The sequence below is a fragment of the Vicugna pacos genome, chromosome 11, assembly GCF_048564905.1.
Source record: "Vicugna pacos chromosome 11, VicPac4, whole genome shotgun sequence".
Lineage (NCBI taxonomy): Eukaryota > Metazoa > Chordata > Mammalia > Artiodactyla > Camelidae > Vicugna > Vicugna pacos.
Window position 1 is genome coordinate 69,961,820 of NC_132997.1, and position 16,888 is coordinate 69,978,707.

General features: G+C 38.8%; 1 protein-coding gene across 5 annotated transcripts in view; it reads left to right on the forward strand.

The window, feature by feature from the left end:
* The window catches only part of HECTD2 (HECT domain E3 ubiquitin protein ligase 2), a 61,878-nt gene that overhangs the window by 10,846 nt on the left and 34,144 nt on the right, over nt 1-16,888 (forward strand). For all 5 annotated transcript variants that reach the window (XR_012077493.1, XM_072971595.1, XM_072971596.1 and 2 more), the window contains exon 2: nt 3,391-3,520. Coding sequence is in view for 4 of the 5 variants with exons in the window: in XM_072971595.1 (XP_072827696.1) it covers nt 3,391-3,520 (130 nt within the window). In the remaining variant the exon portion in view is untranslated. The remainder of the gene's footprint in view (nt 1-3,390; nt 3,521-16,888) is intronic.

The window sequence follows — 16,888 nt, forward strand, 5'->3', positions numbered from 1 at the left end:
ATATAACCCAGCTGACAATTTTCTTCAAGTTTTTATGTATTCTTTAATCATATGTCCTCTTCTTCGTGATGAGGTGTCAAAGTGTGTCTCTTCTCCTGAAATTTGAAATAAACCATTTGACCTTTTCATTTCATTTATTTTACCACTTATGGGAGGGGGCTCTAGTTCTCATTATGCTTCATGTTTGGACCTGAAAGAGCTGTTACCCTTCTGTCTTCCTTTGGCCCAGGCTGCCGATTGTCTTCATTTCCTTTAATGACTCAGTTCAGACTTCATTTCTCCCCAAAGGCCTGGTGTAGCTTCTAGTATTACTCCCCTCCCATTTGTCCCCACACTGCTGACAGAGTGATTTTTCTAAGATACAGATAGGACCATGTCACTTCCTTATTACAGTCCTCCTTGACTTGTCCCTGTGCCCTTCCAGGATGGAGTCTATACCCCCTCACCTGAAGGTTTCATGACACCATCGTTGCCTACTTGTCCAGTCTCATCTCATGGGGCCATTCTCCCTCTCTGATTCTATATTCCAGCTACACTGCTCGCTAAGTCCTACTGTTGCTCAGTCTTAAATACCCTCAATGACAGTTACCAATGGAAAAAGCCCTTGATACATCAAGTTATTGTAGATATTTACAGCCATGTTAACAAAGTTCTGTTACTGAGCAACACTGGGATTTAGAACTGGTGGGTTAAATGGCGTTGTTGATTGAATCAGTGGCTTGTTTGTTGTTGTTTTGTTTTGTTTTGTTGTTATTTGAAGATTCCACAAGTGAACTAAAAATGTTCTTCAGGGTCTCCTTTAATTGAGAAGGGCAAGGGAAAGGGGCAGGAAAATAAAAGATTGAGTCTTTCCCAGATTGCTGGGACATCAAAAGTTTCTCGAAAGTACACTTAGTTTTTCTGCTTACATTAATTTTCTCTGGTTAGGTGAATTGCTCCTAAAGCTAGGAAATGTCATTCAACGTATATTTATACAAGTACAGAAGATAATATCAGCCACAAGGGCTGTTGTGAAAACAGGCTGATCTGTGTAACGCATTTCCTATCACATGATAAACCCTTAATAAGTGACAGTTACTGTAGCAGAGACTCTGAGCTGTAGTGGGTTGAGATTGCAGACATGAAAGTCGTTCATACTAGCGTTTGAATTCTCACCTACCAGTTCTGTGAACTTGGGCATGGTACTTTAGTAACCTCATTTTTAAAATGGGGTATAAATACATAAGTCATAGGAATGTTGTGTTAAAGCACCTAATAAAGTAGTAGGCATATATCAAGTACTTAATACATATTTTAGTGTGTTGTTACCACAGAAATAATCATTTGTAGAGTAAGCATTGTGCCATGGGCTCTGTACAAGACCCTAGAGGGTATTATCTGTGATTCCAACACTTCAGATTCATACCCTGCATCCACTAGATGACTGCTTTATCTCAGTTAGGCCGTATGTTTAACTTGCATAGACTGGATCATGTAGGCTAATCCTAACAAAGAAATACTGACTCAGACTTCACTGAACCTAAATCTAGCCAAGAAGCAAGCAAAAACAAATAAAGGAAACAAAAACAACAACAGATTCTATGAGTGGCCAAAGATGTCACACACACAATTGCACACATGGACTTTCCTTATGGAAGTCTTCCTCAAGTTCTCATTCAGTGCCTGTCACCTCTTTGTCACTTGTTAGCTGAATGACTGTAGGTCTCAATTCCACTTTTTCTATCTGTGAAATAAAGGAGTTAAATAACTAGCTTCTCAAACTCTCTTAAGTCCAGAAGCTTTTAAATTCTATATGTACAGTATCTGAAAAAAAATTTTTCTGGGTTATTTTCTCTTAAAAAGAAAAACATAATCAATTTACCCAAAAGTATAGGATCTATGCTCAAGATTCACTGGATGTCAAGCTCTGTGATGAATAAGAAATTTCTAGTCCAGCATGAAGGTCTAGTGTGAGAACAATGATAATTTATGTGGGATAATTTAAGTAAATCACAAGCATGAATAAGAGTGATTTTTGTCAAAAAGGTGACCACCAGAAAAAGCTTTGCTGGGGAGTTATGATGGAATGGGTTATTCTGCATTTACAAAGTAGCCCCAAGTTTCAGTGTTTGAAAATTGTAAAGGTTTATTTATTGCTACAGTGTAATCTGATGTCAGTCAGCTGTGACTCTGCTCCACATAGTCACTCAGGGACCCAAGCTGGTGGACGCACTAACATTTCAGTTTGTAGCCTTGACAGTTGTCACAGTGGAGGAAAAGAGAGAGGAGCTGGAGATTTTCCCACCAGCCTGAAACGCATTAGTACTTTCTGGTCCACAAATGACAGACATCACATCTACTTGTGGCCGATCAGAATAAATCAAGTGGCTCCACTTATCTGTAAGAGAGTGGGGAATGTGGGAGAGTGAAGACTGGGTGAGTGTAAATGTTTTTGCTACGTATCATCTGAGCTGATTCTAAAAAGGTAAATAGAAATCATTCCGCTGAATGAAGAAGGAGGACATGAAAAAGAAACTACTGTGAAAGCAAAGAAATTATGTACCTTTAGAGTAAAGCAGTGAATGTTAGGGAAGAAGTTAACTACTGTATTTCTATCAAGCATCTGGAGGCTGGAACACAGTGTTAGTAGGGAAGAGCTGAGAATAAGCCCCAAAGTAGTTTTACAGCTAAGTATTGCACTGGTAATGTGATTTTATTTATAATTACAAAGTGCAGATTAATTATACATTATGAATTTTATAGTTGTTATTTTGTGGAAAGTACATTAATGGATAGATTCTATGCTATAGGAAGATTGCTCTGTTATTTGCGCTTATGTGCCTAGCACTTCTTTTTAAAATCCCACTACACCCAGAGTCTAATCACGTGCTTAGAGAGAAATGAACTCTAAAGGGTTTACCTTTTTACCTTTTTAAAGTTGCATCAAAAGACAAGAAAACCTTCAATGAATCAACCTGTGAAGTATCACATGCATGTTAACTATTGAAAAAATTATTTGTGGAGGTCACAAAAATAGTGTTACCTAATACCAAGTTAAAGTAGCAGTTAACATGAATGGAGCGTGTAGTGTGGACAAAGAGCTGTGCTGATTGTTTTACAGGCATTATCTCAGTTAAGCCTCACAGTAACCCTGTGGGGAAGGGGCTGTTCTTATCCCCATTTCCAAACTGTATCAATTTGTGAACAGTTAGATGATACAACTATTTTCATTTCATATTTAAAACAGTTTGGTCTTAAAAAAGGTAAGTCAGTATTAGATACGCATTTTATCAGTCATGTATCTATCATCAAATTAAAATCTCTTTTATAAGTGCTTATGATTTTTGCAATACAATAAGTTAAATACAGCTATCAGGGATTACGCTGCAGTGTTAACTTTTCTGTTTTTAGGGTTTGGACAGAGGATCAAAAGGCCAAATTTCTACTTTCAGCAGTTTTGTTTCAACTGTTAATCAGAAGAAAGAAGCCGCTGAAAACAGAAGTTCACCTACACATCTTGTTTTCCCTAACATCAAGAATGGTAAACATTTATAAATTTAAAAATGTAATTACAGTTATTAAAAGTATACATATATATATCTTGGCTGAAAGTATATTATCAAACAGTTAAAAGAGTAGATTTTAATAATTCATCATTGTTCTGGTAGGTCTCGTTAGTTAATACAATAAGAAAAAGAAGTAAGTTCTATAAATATTTACAGAAAGGAGCAGAATCATTACTTTTAGGTAATTGTTACCCAGAGTAAGAGAATAAAATACAAAGCTAATGAATAAGAAAGTTTGGCTAGCAAGCCTGGCACAATATAAACATGCAAAAATTCAATAGATTTCCTTTATTTGAGCAGTAATCAGTTGACTTTATGGAAAATATGTGAAATGTTTAGAAATAAGCCTAAGAGAAAATGAGTACTACTTGTATGAAGAAAACTATACAACTTTATCAAAGGCTAAAAAGATGGTTTGAGGGGGAAAAACTTAACTATCATAGAGATGTCAGATAAACCTAGTTTACTCTCTAACATTTAATGAAGTTTTCAACAGTGTTCTGGGGGAAACTTAAGAAAATGTTGTTCTGTTTGATGTATAAGAATAAATGGGATGATGTAAGAAAAAGTGATGAGGGAGACTATTCCCTGTAGTACCATGTATTACAAAGCTATACTGATGATCAGACCGCCACCAAGATAGCCAAACAGATGGAGATGGATGAGTAAAACATATGTGTATAATACCATATACATGGTATTATTCAAAAAACTGATTAGGCCGCCTAGCCAACCTATTGAAAATAGTAACTTTAGATTTAGATTTTTTTAAACTACAAAAGTACTAGAAGAAAACGCAGGAAATTTTTTCATACTTAAATTCTTGTAATGATAATGCCAACAGCCATAAAACCAAAAATTGCTAAGTTTGAAGACATAAGATAATTTAAAACTTCTATAGGATTTTTTTTAAAGTCATAAAGTAAGTTGTCATAGTGGGTGAAAAACAAAATCCTTGACTTATAGAGATCATTAACGAATCAGGAAAATGAACATTCCAGTAGAAAAAAAGGGCAAAGGATATGAACAGACCAATCAAAAAAGGAAGTATGAACAATTAATACACCTGTGAAAGGATGCTCAATCTTACTAGTATTAAAGGAAATACAAATTCAGAGAAGGAGCTAACATTTCCCTACTCAGTTGCAGAGAACGGAGGGATGCGTATCTGTGACATTGTCTAAGGAGTGTGAAAATTGGCACTTTTATGAGTGGAGGGCTTGGAAGTTGATACAGCTTTTCTGGAGAGCAAATTATTGACACATATTCAAATTTTTAAATGTTCATATACTCACTGACCCAGTATTCCATTTCTAGGAATTTATTCTAAGGAAATAGCATATGTTCAAAGACATATGGAGAGAATGTACATTGTTTATAATAGTGGTGTTTGAAGGAGTCTAAATGAATTGGTTGACTAAATTATGGTAATCCGTATTGTAAATACCATGCCTCTATTAAGAGAAATGTGACATGTATATAAATCGTCTAGGAGAAATGCTCACAATACACCATAAAATGAAAAATGCAAGTTAATAATAGGTAGAGTATGACTCCAGTTCTTTTTGGTGTTGGGAAACCTTTTATACTTCTTTCCGTGTATGAAGAGGTATGGAAGGATGCCCACCAATCTGTTAATTGTTTCCTCAGGAAAGTAGGATTGGGTGGATATTATTAATATGACTTTTTCTTTATACAACTCTAAATTGTTTTAATCACAGGAAGTGTACATTACTTGCATAATTTTAAGTGTCCCTTGCCCTGTAACAAAACAAAACAAATTTGCAAAGTTTTAAATGCCTCTCACACCCAAACAAAACAAACCTAGAAATGAAGGACACAGTTCCCAGTAAATTGCCTGTGTCCATGAACTGCGTGTGGCATAAATTATTCTTGCACATATTCTCTGTTGACACTCCAAGGTCAAAAAGAGTGACCTATTCTACACTCTTGCAGGTTAGTATTTACATTATCTCATTTATCAACCTTTGCCTTTGATAATTTCTTTCTTCTTTTATTTACACATACAAACGTATTTCATTATCTCAGTCTTACCCTAAGGAAGTAAGTCACAGTCCCCCAACCCACAACAAAACAAACTTACTGTAATACCATTATAGAAATAAAGGAATAAAATGAATCTGTTTGATGGGGGATAGGAATTGAGAGAGGTGATTTCTATTTTAATCACATTAACTTGGTGGTAACTGTAACTTTTATATGTGTAATATTTATAATTTAGAGAGAACTTTCGTATTTTATCTGAGCATCATAGCAATCGTGTACAATAGAGTAGATACTAGCATTGCTGCATAACAAATTCTCACAAACCCAGTAGCTTAAAAACAATACCATTTATTAGCTCACAGCTCTTTAAGTCAGAGGTCGTGGTGGGTGTGGCTGGATTTTCTTCTTGGGGTCTCCCAAGGTGGAGGCTGGACTGTACTCTGGGGAAGAACCCTTCTCCAGGCTCCTCAGGTTGCTGGCAGAACACCTTGTTTGCAGTTGTAAGACTGAGGTCCTTTCTCCTCGCTGGCTGTCAGCCGGGGCTGCTCCCAGCTCCCGGGGACCACTCACAGTTTGCCGCGGGGCTGCTCACAGGAACCTCCCGCTGTACGGCAGCTGTTTCAGGGCTGATAGTAGGAGCCCTTGTGTCACATCCCCTTCGTGCTTCCAGTGCCTCTGACTTTGTCTTCTACGACCAGTGGGGCAAAACTCTCTGCTTACAAAGGCCTCATGTTATTAGGTCCTGCCTACCTGGATAATTTCCCTGTTTTAAGGTCAACCAGTTAGTAGCCTTAATTAGATCTGCGCAATCCCTTTTGTCATATAATACAATCAGTGTAATCAAGATGGAACACCAGGAGGCTGAGAATCACAGGGCCATCTTAAAATTCTGCTTATCAAACCCATTTTTTTTAATGGAGGTTCTGGGGACTGAACCCAGGAGCACTCTACCACTGAGCTATACCCACCCCCTCACACCCATTTTTTAAGTAAGGAAACTAGAGATCAGAGAGGGTAAATGACTTGGCCAAGGTCACACTGCTAAGTAACAGAATCAAAATTCAGCCTTACATTCTCTGACAACCAAACTCTTGTTCTCACAGATAGAGGAAACTCCTGATTGACTTGTTTCTCTTGCCTGATTAATCGTATCACATTAATCATACAACTCTAATTACATCATCTCTATACTCCTTAATGCTTCCAAAATTAAATAAAAAATTTTTACCTTGACACTCAAGGATATTCATAATATGACAGCTTTTCAACTTTATCTCCCACTTTTCTCCTACATGTAACTTATGTTTTAACTCTTCTGGATGCCTCGCATGTTCTTACCTCAGTTTTTGCAGTTTGTTCCCACTGCCTGGAATGTCCTCTCTCCTCTTCTCTACCCATCAGATCCTATCTGTTCTTCAGAGCTGCCTTTTTACTAAACCATTGCTGATTCTTCCTAACCACATGTAATTTTTCCTGTCTTACGGCTTTGGGTTGTTGGTTACCTCTTTTAGCCTTTCAGTCTTGCATAGCATCATTTATGTACTTTAATCTCCTAGACTGTATGTTTCATCCCCCGCGGAGCCCAGGGCAGTTGCCCTGTCCATCAGAGGGCCTTACGAGTATTTATCGCCTAGATGAAAACAAGAGAGAACTCTAGGGGTTGAGGGGAAATAGTCGTGAGGGTGGGTGCCCCAGAGCATTGACAGCAGCTGCCAGGGCAACAGCTTCATATGGTGCCCACCACATGTCAGGCACAGTTCTAAGCACTGTTTGGTTACTGACTCATGCAGTCCTTACAGCAGTCTGAGGTAAGAATGATTTTCCTTTTCAAGGATAAGGAAACTTAAGCCACAGAGAGTTGTAAGTGACTTGCCCTGCATGAACTTCCACAGCTGTTGAACAGCTGAGACTGGAAAGAAAGCCAGAGGTAGTTTAAAAGAGGGAGAGTTGGTGAAAGAAAAGGAAATGAGCCCAGAAGGAGGTCAAGGAACCAGGCTGTGCAATGACTTGCAAATTCAAGGGAAAAGAAAATTTAAAGAGGATTCAGTCCATAGTGCCATTGCTGAGGGAGGACTAGATGAGCAGCACTGAGACAAAGCTGAGGATTTGTTGGCGAATGTGTTTATTGGTGACTTTGGGCACAGTTTCAGTGGGATGGTATGAGGAGACTTCATGTGGTAAAAAGTTAAGGAATAGATTAGTGGTGAGGATCTAGGGGCAAGTGTAGATTAGCCAGTAGAGTCACTTAAACTGACAGAAGAGAAGAATGGACTCTTGCCGAGCTGTACGGTCAGTAAAAGGATCTAACCCAGAAGGAGAGATGAAAGTTGCAGTAGGAATATAAAATAAAAATGAAAGATAGAATAGAGAAGTGGTGCAAGGTTAGGAGGAATGCCAGCGCAGGGGCTGAGATGTGGGCTTCAGCGAGAAGAGACGGGCACTTCCTACTCAGACTCTGGACAGCTGGGCAGAGAGGAAGTAGGAGGAGGAAATGGAAGTAGGAAACTCACTTCTCACCATAAATTCAATGGTCTCCATGCAGGGGGTGTTGGTTTCCTAGGGCTGCTGTGACAAGTACCACAGACTTGGCACAAGTGAGAGGAGAAATGTATTCTCTCTTGGTTCTGGAGGCTGGAAGTCTAAAATGCAGGTGTTGGCAGAGGTGGTTCCTTTTGAAGTTTCTGAAGGAACATCTATCCCCTGCCTGTCTCCCAGCCTCTGCTGGTTGCCAGTAACTGCTGGTGTCCTGTGGCTTGTAGATGCCTCACTTCAGTCACTGCCTCTGTCTTCACATGGCCTTCTCCCCAGTATGTCTTTCTGTGCTCAAATTTCCCTTTTTTTATAAGGACACCAGTCATTGGACTAGGGTCCACTCTAATGCAGTATGACCCCATCTTAACCTGATTACATCTGCAAAGACCTTATTTCCAAATAAGGTCACATCACAGGTTCTGGGGGGTTAGGACTTCAACATATCTTTTTGGCAGACACAGTTCAGCCCAGAACAGGTTAGGAACCTTAGGGACACTGGAATGTCTGCTCTGGAGAATGATAGAAAAGAAAGGGTGGATAGCCATAACCTTCTTTGTCTGAACTGTTTGTTCAAATGCCTTAGCCTTTGATTCCCGCTGATTCGTGTATTCCATTCTTTGTGTGCTGGTATCTTGACCTTTACACCCTGCTTGCCAGCTCGTTGCCCACAACCTGCCTGGCTCCTCCTCGGGTGGATGTATTGATTTGGACATGGTCTACCTACTTGAGCACCTACCACTTGTCTGCTCCCCTCTCATCTGTTCCATTCTTGTGGAATCTGGACTCAGCCCCACCCTGGGCTTGGGATATTTGTGTACATCACTGTGGAGAACCAGGCCTCTTAGCAGACTTCCTTTACCACATGGGAACTCCTAGTGCTGACTTCTCATAGTGCTTCTGTCTGGAATCCACTTGAAGTCGGGTATGACATGGCGTTCATATGGCAGGGCTGCCGCAGAAAGAAGTCTGTTACCGAATGGGAAGTTAGACCAAGTCTTCCAACTGTAAGCATGTTTATAATTCCTTGATCTTTTAGGAAACCTCTCTTGCCAGTAAGATTGTTTCCTCAAAGATGCATCATTCTTGGCAGTTTATTACAATTTCCCTCCCGCTATGACCTATGCCGGGTATTCGCTAACAGCTTGTCTCCTTGTCTGATCTTCAAGTGGCATTAGAGAAGCTGCAAAAGCCCAGCGTGGGTTTACCTAACAGCTGAGGGATGCCCTTCCTCCCTGTAGATCACATGACTAGGTGTGCCTGTCGAGTTGGCTGTCCTTTTAAAGATCAGAGAAGTGTAGGAGTTTTACCTACTATAACAGCTGCTAGGGATGATACATCTTCAGAGAAACAATATAAATGGTAAGTAACGGTGGAGGGAGGTTAACAGTTACTCTTTTCTATCTTCCTTTCTAAAGTGAGGATGCCCCTTTCAGATGATTTAAAACATCTTTGACTAGCACAGACAATCTTTAAAAGAAAGGAAATAAGTCCTCCCCATCCCTTTTGAAATATCTTTGTGCTCTTGGTGGTTTATAAAGAGGAGACATGAACTCTGTCATTTAGTTCAGGGGCACTGCTCCTTTCCCAGCTCAGTCCCTTTTATGAGTTTACTCTAGAAGAGCCCTGATGTGACATAATGAACTGTCATTTTTACACACTCTGGAGACATGCGTCCCATGCTCTTTGCCACTGAAACAGCCAGGGAAGAACAGAGCAGGCTTCGGCTTAGATGGGATTGGATCTGTGTGTGGTAGGCTGCTGTGATCTATTCACAAGTGAAGTACCACAGAGTTTTCACAGTTTCTCCAAGAGCAGCTTTAGAGGCAGACAGGGAAACAAACTGTTAGAAGAAACCCAGCCCAGGACTTGCCATCTGGGGAGAGAAAAGGACTTGCAGTAACTGCTGTAAGATTCCTACCTTGGAAGAAGTATCTCCAAGGCCTCAAATGACCCCATCTCCCGGTTTTCTGGGAGAATGAATTGATTTTGGATGAATCTCCAAGATCCTTTTCTAGGTCGAGTGAGTAACCTTGGACCTAGCTTTTCCTAACCACACCTGTGGGAGAGATATATCTATCAAGAACTTGGAGTACATAACTGCATTGATTTGTTGACTTATGTGTCTTTACTAGTCTACAAGCTCCTTAAGTTTTTTTTTTTTTTTGAGAGGGAAAGGGCTAGTCTACTTTTTTATATTAAGTTAATTTTTTGAATGATTAACACATTCATGTGTTTCAAAAATCAAAACTAAATAGGTGTGTTTCAGATGTCTGACTTTCACACTCTTCCCTGCTGTCTTTTGTATCCTTTGCATCTTTATGCAAATAAAAGCAAATATTAATATACATTCTAATTTTCCACTTTACTTAAAAAGTAACTACCTACACATCGTCCCCCACCTTGTTTTTTTCACTTAAGGTACCCTGGATATCTTTCTATATCAGTACTTAAAGAACTTCCTTACTCTTTCTTTATAAATACATTCCACTGTATTGGGTGTACTAAGATTCTATTAAAATAAATTGTTTATTTTGTCTTTTGCTATTGTAACCAAAGCCACAGTGAATGGCTCTGTCCAGATGTCATTTTGTTCCCATGCAGGTTTATCTGTAGGATAGTCTTAGAAGTAGTATTGTTGAGTCCAAGAGTAAATGCACTTATAATCTCTGTGTTATCTCCAGGATCCAGGGTCCATGCTACACAGAGTCTTTACTCAGTAAATAGTTGACTGAATGAGGAAATATATGGGAGGTGCTTTTTCTGGGTTTCTGACCAGTTTGCCCTGTAACCTATCTCAACGCTGCAATAAATTCTCTAAGATACTTCCAGTGTAAGGCATGTATTCCATTAAAGATAACCATCTATAAAAAGGACTTTTGGGGATGTTTATAACTAGACCCGTAAGAACATTTTGTGCATGCTTTTATTGGAGTTTTACAAACACACACATCACTGAATTTAGTCAAAAGTACATCTCCACACTCCAGTGAATGTATCACTTTATTTGGCTCTGATGGCTAAAGTCCTGTGAGTCAGAGTGGATATTTTTCCCCTCTTTCTTCCTTTCTCTCTCCCACTTGCAGTTTTATTTTTTGCCAAATGTTCAGGAAAGTCATCCTATAGACAGTGATGTAAACACCACCTGTTATGACTAATCTCCTGCGGTCTCTCCCTGTTCAGTGGCTTCCCACTGCTGAGGTGGCCAAAAGCAGTACGAAGGTCTGCACTGCTGGAGGGAGCCTCCGAAGTGTGGCTTGTCTGTCACCTGCCAGTACTCACAGCTTGTCAGTGGTGGTATTAAGTAAGAACAGAGTCTTTGAGTTTCCTACTCCCAGTCTCTCTCACTGGGGCCTTAGCCCTCATGAACCTTCATCTACTCATTCGTAGAATGAGGAAACGGGGCTTTGTGAGTTGTAAAATATCTTCACCTGAGTTTTATGATTTAAAGGGTTAGTTTTCCAACGTACTGATTTTATTAATCTTTGTTTTGTTTGACATTTCATAGTTTGCTAGCTCCTACTTCTATGTAAGTTTAGGATTCAGTTTTGCTGCTTGTTTTTATACCTGGTAGAGGGTTTGGCTTTGTTCAGTAGTGGAAAAACAGGGAGTTTGTAACTTCCCAGGGTGGATTTGCTCTGTAACTTAGCAGCTGAATAATCTTGGAAAAATTACTTGCCCTCTCATGCTTGTTTTCCTATCTGTACAAGAGGATAATAAAGAAGCTACCTCATAAGGTTGTAAGGAAAATGGAAAAAAGCATTTAAAAGCATTGTTTTGTGCCTTATGAAATGCACTAAATGTGAGGGTAATACATATAAGCAGTAAGTTGTAGGGCAGGGGATTGTGATGGCGCAGGACTGCCCATCACTCTTGCCTCATGAGTAAATGACCCCACGGGTTTTTTAAAATTTGAAACATGTCACACATATAGAAGAATATAATCAACATTTGTATATGGTTTCAATAATAATAAAATGAAAACTCATGAACTTAACACTCAAATTTAAGAAAAAGAACATTACAGTCCCCTTAAAAGCTGCAGTGAGCCCACCCCAATCACATTGCCCTGCCTTTCTGTCCAGAGGTAGCTACTATTCCCTCAATTTTATAAAAGTTTAGTTACCTTTGTACCTTTCCATAAACAACAAACTGCTTAGTTTTGAAAAACTGGATAGCAAGCACAGACCTGGATGTGTAAGGGACAATATTGCTACTGTTAAATGAATATTTCCAGGAGATGATAACCAGAACAGAGTCTGTGAATCAGATCTGGCTCGGACTTCCCCAAAAATGTCCCTTCTGAGGTAGTCAGTGGGCAAGGTCATAAGTGAGTCCCAGGGAACAAAGGACAAATGTAAGGACACCTGACAGAGCTGCGATTTGCGCTGTGTATTAGATGTCTGGGAGACAGAAGGCCTCTCCAGCTGTCAGGAGCGCCACAGGTTAGAGCAGTGAGGTGAACCGAGTGTCCGCAGCTGATTGAGACCAGTGGAGAGCAGGAATTTTATCACCCCGCTGGCAAGACAAATCAAAGTACAGATAACAGTGTCATTCTGTCTTCAGTTAGAAAGAGTACAAAGACGGTCATGACAGGCACCAAAATTGCTCACTCATAGACCAGTCTGTTCTCATCTGTGCAGACTGCAGCTCTCATCTTTGGCTGTTGTGATTCCTGGTCCTGTGTATAATACGTCTGCATCTCCATCTCTCTGCTTCTATCTCTGTCTCTGGAAGCTTGTAGAGCTGTCACTTTGTCTTGGGGATTTTGGAATTGCACAGTGCTGAGCCTTGGTGTGGGTCTGCTTTCATTCTTTGTGCTGTGTATCTAGTAGGCCCTTTCCATCAAGCAGCTCATGTCCTTGAATTCCAAGAAATTTTCTAGAATATTTTTTATTGGTGATTTTCTCCCATATGCTTTTTCTAGCTTTTCTTTCTGGGTCCCCTATTATTCAAAACCCAGACTTTCTGAATGCTTCATGTTCTTACTTTTGCACTCCTATTTTCCATTTCTTTATCCTTCTACTCTATATTTTTTAGAATTTCCTGAAAACCCTTCTATTAAGTATTTTATTTCTGCTTATATGCTTTTAATTGACAAAAATTTTTTTCCCTTCTCTGAATATTTCTTTTTTTTACAGTTCCTTCTTATTTCGTGATTGTACTTTTATCCCTCTGAGTGAATTAGTGATAGGTTTACATTTTTTTTCCCTTCCTGCATGATTTCTGATTCTTCCAAGTTGTTTTTGCTTATTTGTTTTGGTGTCTGTCTTCCACGTTGGAATCACCTGAAGGCTTGTTCACTCACATGCTGGTGATGTTGATTCTAGCTAGAATACCTACTCCTGGCCTTTTCATTGGCAGCTTGGCTTCCTTGCAGCATGGTGACTGGATTCCAAGGGCGAGCATCCCAAAAGAGACAGCCAAGCAGAAATTTTATTGCCTTTTGTAATCTAGTCATACAGCATCACTTCTGCCACATTTTTCATCAGCTTGGAGCCACTAAGGCTGGCCCATATTCAAAGGGAGAAGAATTGGACTCCATCTTTTGATGGGAGGAATAGCGAAGCATTTATGGACACATTTTAAAACCACCACATCATGTGAATGTAAAATGTAGATCTAGAAAGGGAAGCCAGGTCTTTTGACTCTTTATTTCAGACCTTTTTCTTTTACCCTGTTGTAAGGCAAGAAGTTGTAACTAAAAGCAGGTCTTTAGATGACATATGAGTGTTAAGTTTCCAGGCTTCTTCAAATTTCCAGGCTTCTTAAATTTTTCTGTTATAGGTCATTATGTAGTTCACTCTAGTAGATAATTTTTTTCTACTTTTTTTGGCTGGTTTATAAGTCCTGTGCATTTTGTTCTTTAATGTTGTAGAGATGGAAATTAGAAGTTATTGAACCAGTGGTTTTCAAACCTATATTTGTTATTTTTTCTTTTCATAGCAAAACAGTTTTTGAAAAACAAAATTTTTCTTAGAGCATCATTATATGAAGCAGAGAAAAGCTGAGCTGCTTTGAGTACACATCAACACAGCACCATTCCCCTGAGGTGGCCCTTGAAGTTCTTCTTGGGAATGACAGACTTAGGCCATCTTTTTCATTTTATGCCACAGCTGAGGCCTAAGGAGTTTCATGAAAGTTAGTAACCTAGCCAGCAACAGGACCTTAGCCCTTACTTGCAAGGCTGGTGCTTTTCCCATTACTTATTATTTAGTTACAGATTATTTGGGATGAAGCTTAGGGTATAGCATTTTGCAACAGTGTGTCACCAGCGGGAAACCTTTATATCAGTGTTTTCTCCCAGTAATAGCAGGATAAGGGACGGAGACCCAGGTTCCTCCTCCTGAACACCTAACCTACGTCAAGACTTTGTTTACCTTTGATGCCGCTGTTGCTACCTGTGCTGTCTGACCAGAAACAGTCTTCAGTTTCCTAATCATGTGGCCAGTTTGCAATGTCAGTCTTCATCTTGGTGGCTACAGTTATGGAAAGCTACATATTATTGGTCTCCAACCAGAATCAGCCTGTGATAGCTTCTTGAGAACAGTGAGCTGGTAAAATTTGGCTAATAATCTCACACCCTTATGTATTGCTGTATTATGATCTTCACATTTTTAAAAATATACTACCAACCCCTACTATAACCCTTTTTCTTCTTATACTGGTATCAAGTGTTTTACTTAATGTTACTAAGCAACCAACTAAAATTGGCAACACTATATTAAAAGAAAGGGAAAATGATTACTGCTTATCAATTTAGCACAGAGTGTTCCCAAGTATTGGCTGAATGAAACCTAAATGACAGTTTCACTGATAAATTTATTTTGACTTTTTTCAGTGTATTAAGATATTCTGTATTTCAGAAAAAGCTGCATATGATAAAACAAAGATTCGTTCTATTTATAATATCAGTTTGAGATTTAATTAATTCCTCATCGCCACAGTTATTGATTTTCTCTTTTGAATTAGATTTTAATAACCATCTGTGAGAACAGGCTGAAAGCCTGTCTCTGGAAACAATGCCTTGATATTCAGGGACATGTGAGCAGCTGTGAGCTGTTATTCTGCCTTTCTTAATAGTTGAATGTCACATCCTGTAGTTTGGCTTTCATTCACTAATGTGAGCAAAGGATTCTGCCTTTCTTTCTGACTCAAGTTCCATTAACATAGTACGTTAACATTCTTCATTACTCTTCAGTCCAAGTTACCTTCTGAACTAAAAATAAATTCCATCTGGGCCTCTGGTTCTAACCTCACCCTATAATCCTCTCAGCTTTGGCATTACAATTGCTCTTATGTAAGTATCTCCCCACTCTCAGTTTTTGCCAAAATCCAGTTCTCTTACTAATAAAAATTTCCCTCTTCCATCTCAGCATGGTATTAATAAAAATGAGTGGGTATAAAAATGTGTATATATGCTCTGTGAGTGAAGAAGTTAATTTATATGTGAATGAGTCTGTTTGTATCTAATAGTGGGTGTTTATACCCAGGTTGGGAAAGGTGTGTGGGAAGGGATAGGGAAGGATAAGCCTGGTGAAGAGGAAGAGAAACTATTGAGGAGCCTCAAAAGATAATAGTAACAAGACTGATGTTGGAGAGAGGTTCTTTTCTGTAACATTCTTTCCCATTAACAAAGATTTCAAAGCCCATAAGAAATCATTTGCAGAGATACCTAATTTTACTTGCTAAAAAGTTGAACTTCTGTCCGATTTGTGCTTAAAGTACAAATTGCTAGAAATTGGACATTTCCATATTTAATAAAAATTATAAGGGAGAGGGTATGTATAGCTCAGTGGTAGAGTGCATGGTTAGCTTGCACAAGGTCTTAGGTTCAATCCCCAGTACCGCCATTAAAAAAATAGTAAATCTAATTACCTCCCCCCAGTAAATAAATAAATAAAATATTTAAAAAATTAATTATAGAACTGAATTAGAAATTTAATCATCTGTTTTATACTTTCAGTATCATTGTTCTCTCCTTAAACCACTGAACAGTGTTTCTCAGTGTGATCCCCAGACTAGCATGTTATAAATGCAGATTCTTGGGCCCCACTCCAGACCCACTGAATCACAAACTTTGAGACGGCCTTAGTAATCTGTGTGTTATTTCAACAAGATCTTCCAGTGATTCTGATATACAATAAAATTTGAAAACCATTGCTGTTGAGTATAAGAAATTGGCATCTCTGTACTATCTTCTAATATGAAAGTTTGTTTTAAAAGATACCCTAACACTAATAAAATTTGTCTCAGTCTGTTGAAGTCAGTGACAGATCCAAGTTTAGATGCTTGATTGGGAGAGTGAATAAGGAAGGAGGACCTTATATCTATGTTACTGCTATGATGATTGATACTGTTGTGTTTGCTTAGTTGAAATATATACCCTGATTACATTAGAGTGGAATTAAGTTCTATATATGTACATTTCATTATTGGAGAATTTAGAATCTATAAAATATTAATCTATTCTATTGTTTGGAAGTACTGATACTTGAGAAAATACAGTACCAAAGTAAAATGCTTAGTGGATGGGCTCAACAGCAGAATGGAGGGGATAGGAATTAATGAGCTGAAATATAGACCAATGGGAATTTCCCAATCTGAATAATAAAGAGAAAAATAGACTGGAAAGAAAAAGTCAATTGTTTCAGACCTGTGGGACTATAACCAAAGATATTATATTCTTGTCACTGGAGTCTTAGAAGGAGAGGAAAATGAGGGTAGGCTGAAAAAATACTCAAGAAGTGACTAAAATCTTCCCACATTTGGCAAGAGACATAAACTTACAGGTGTAGGATGCTGAG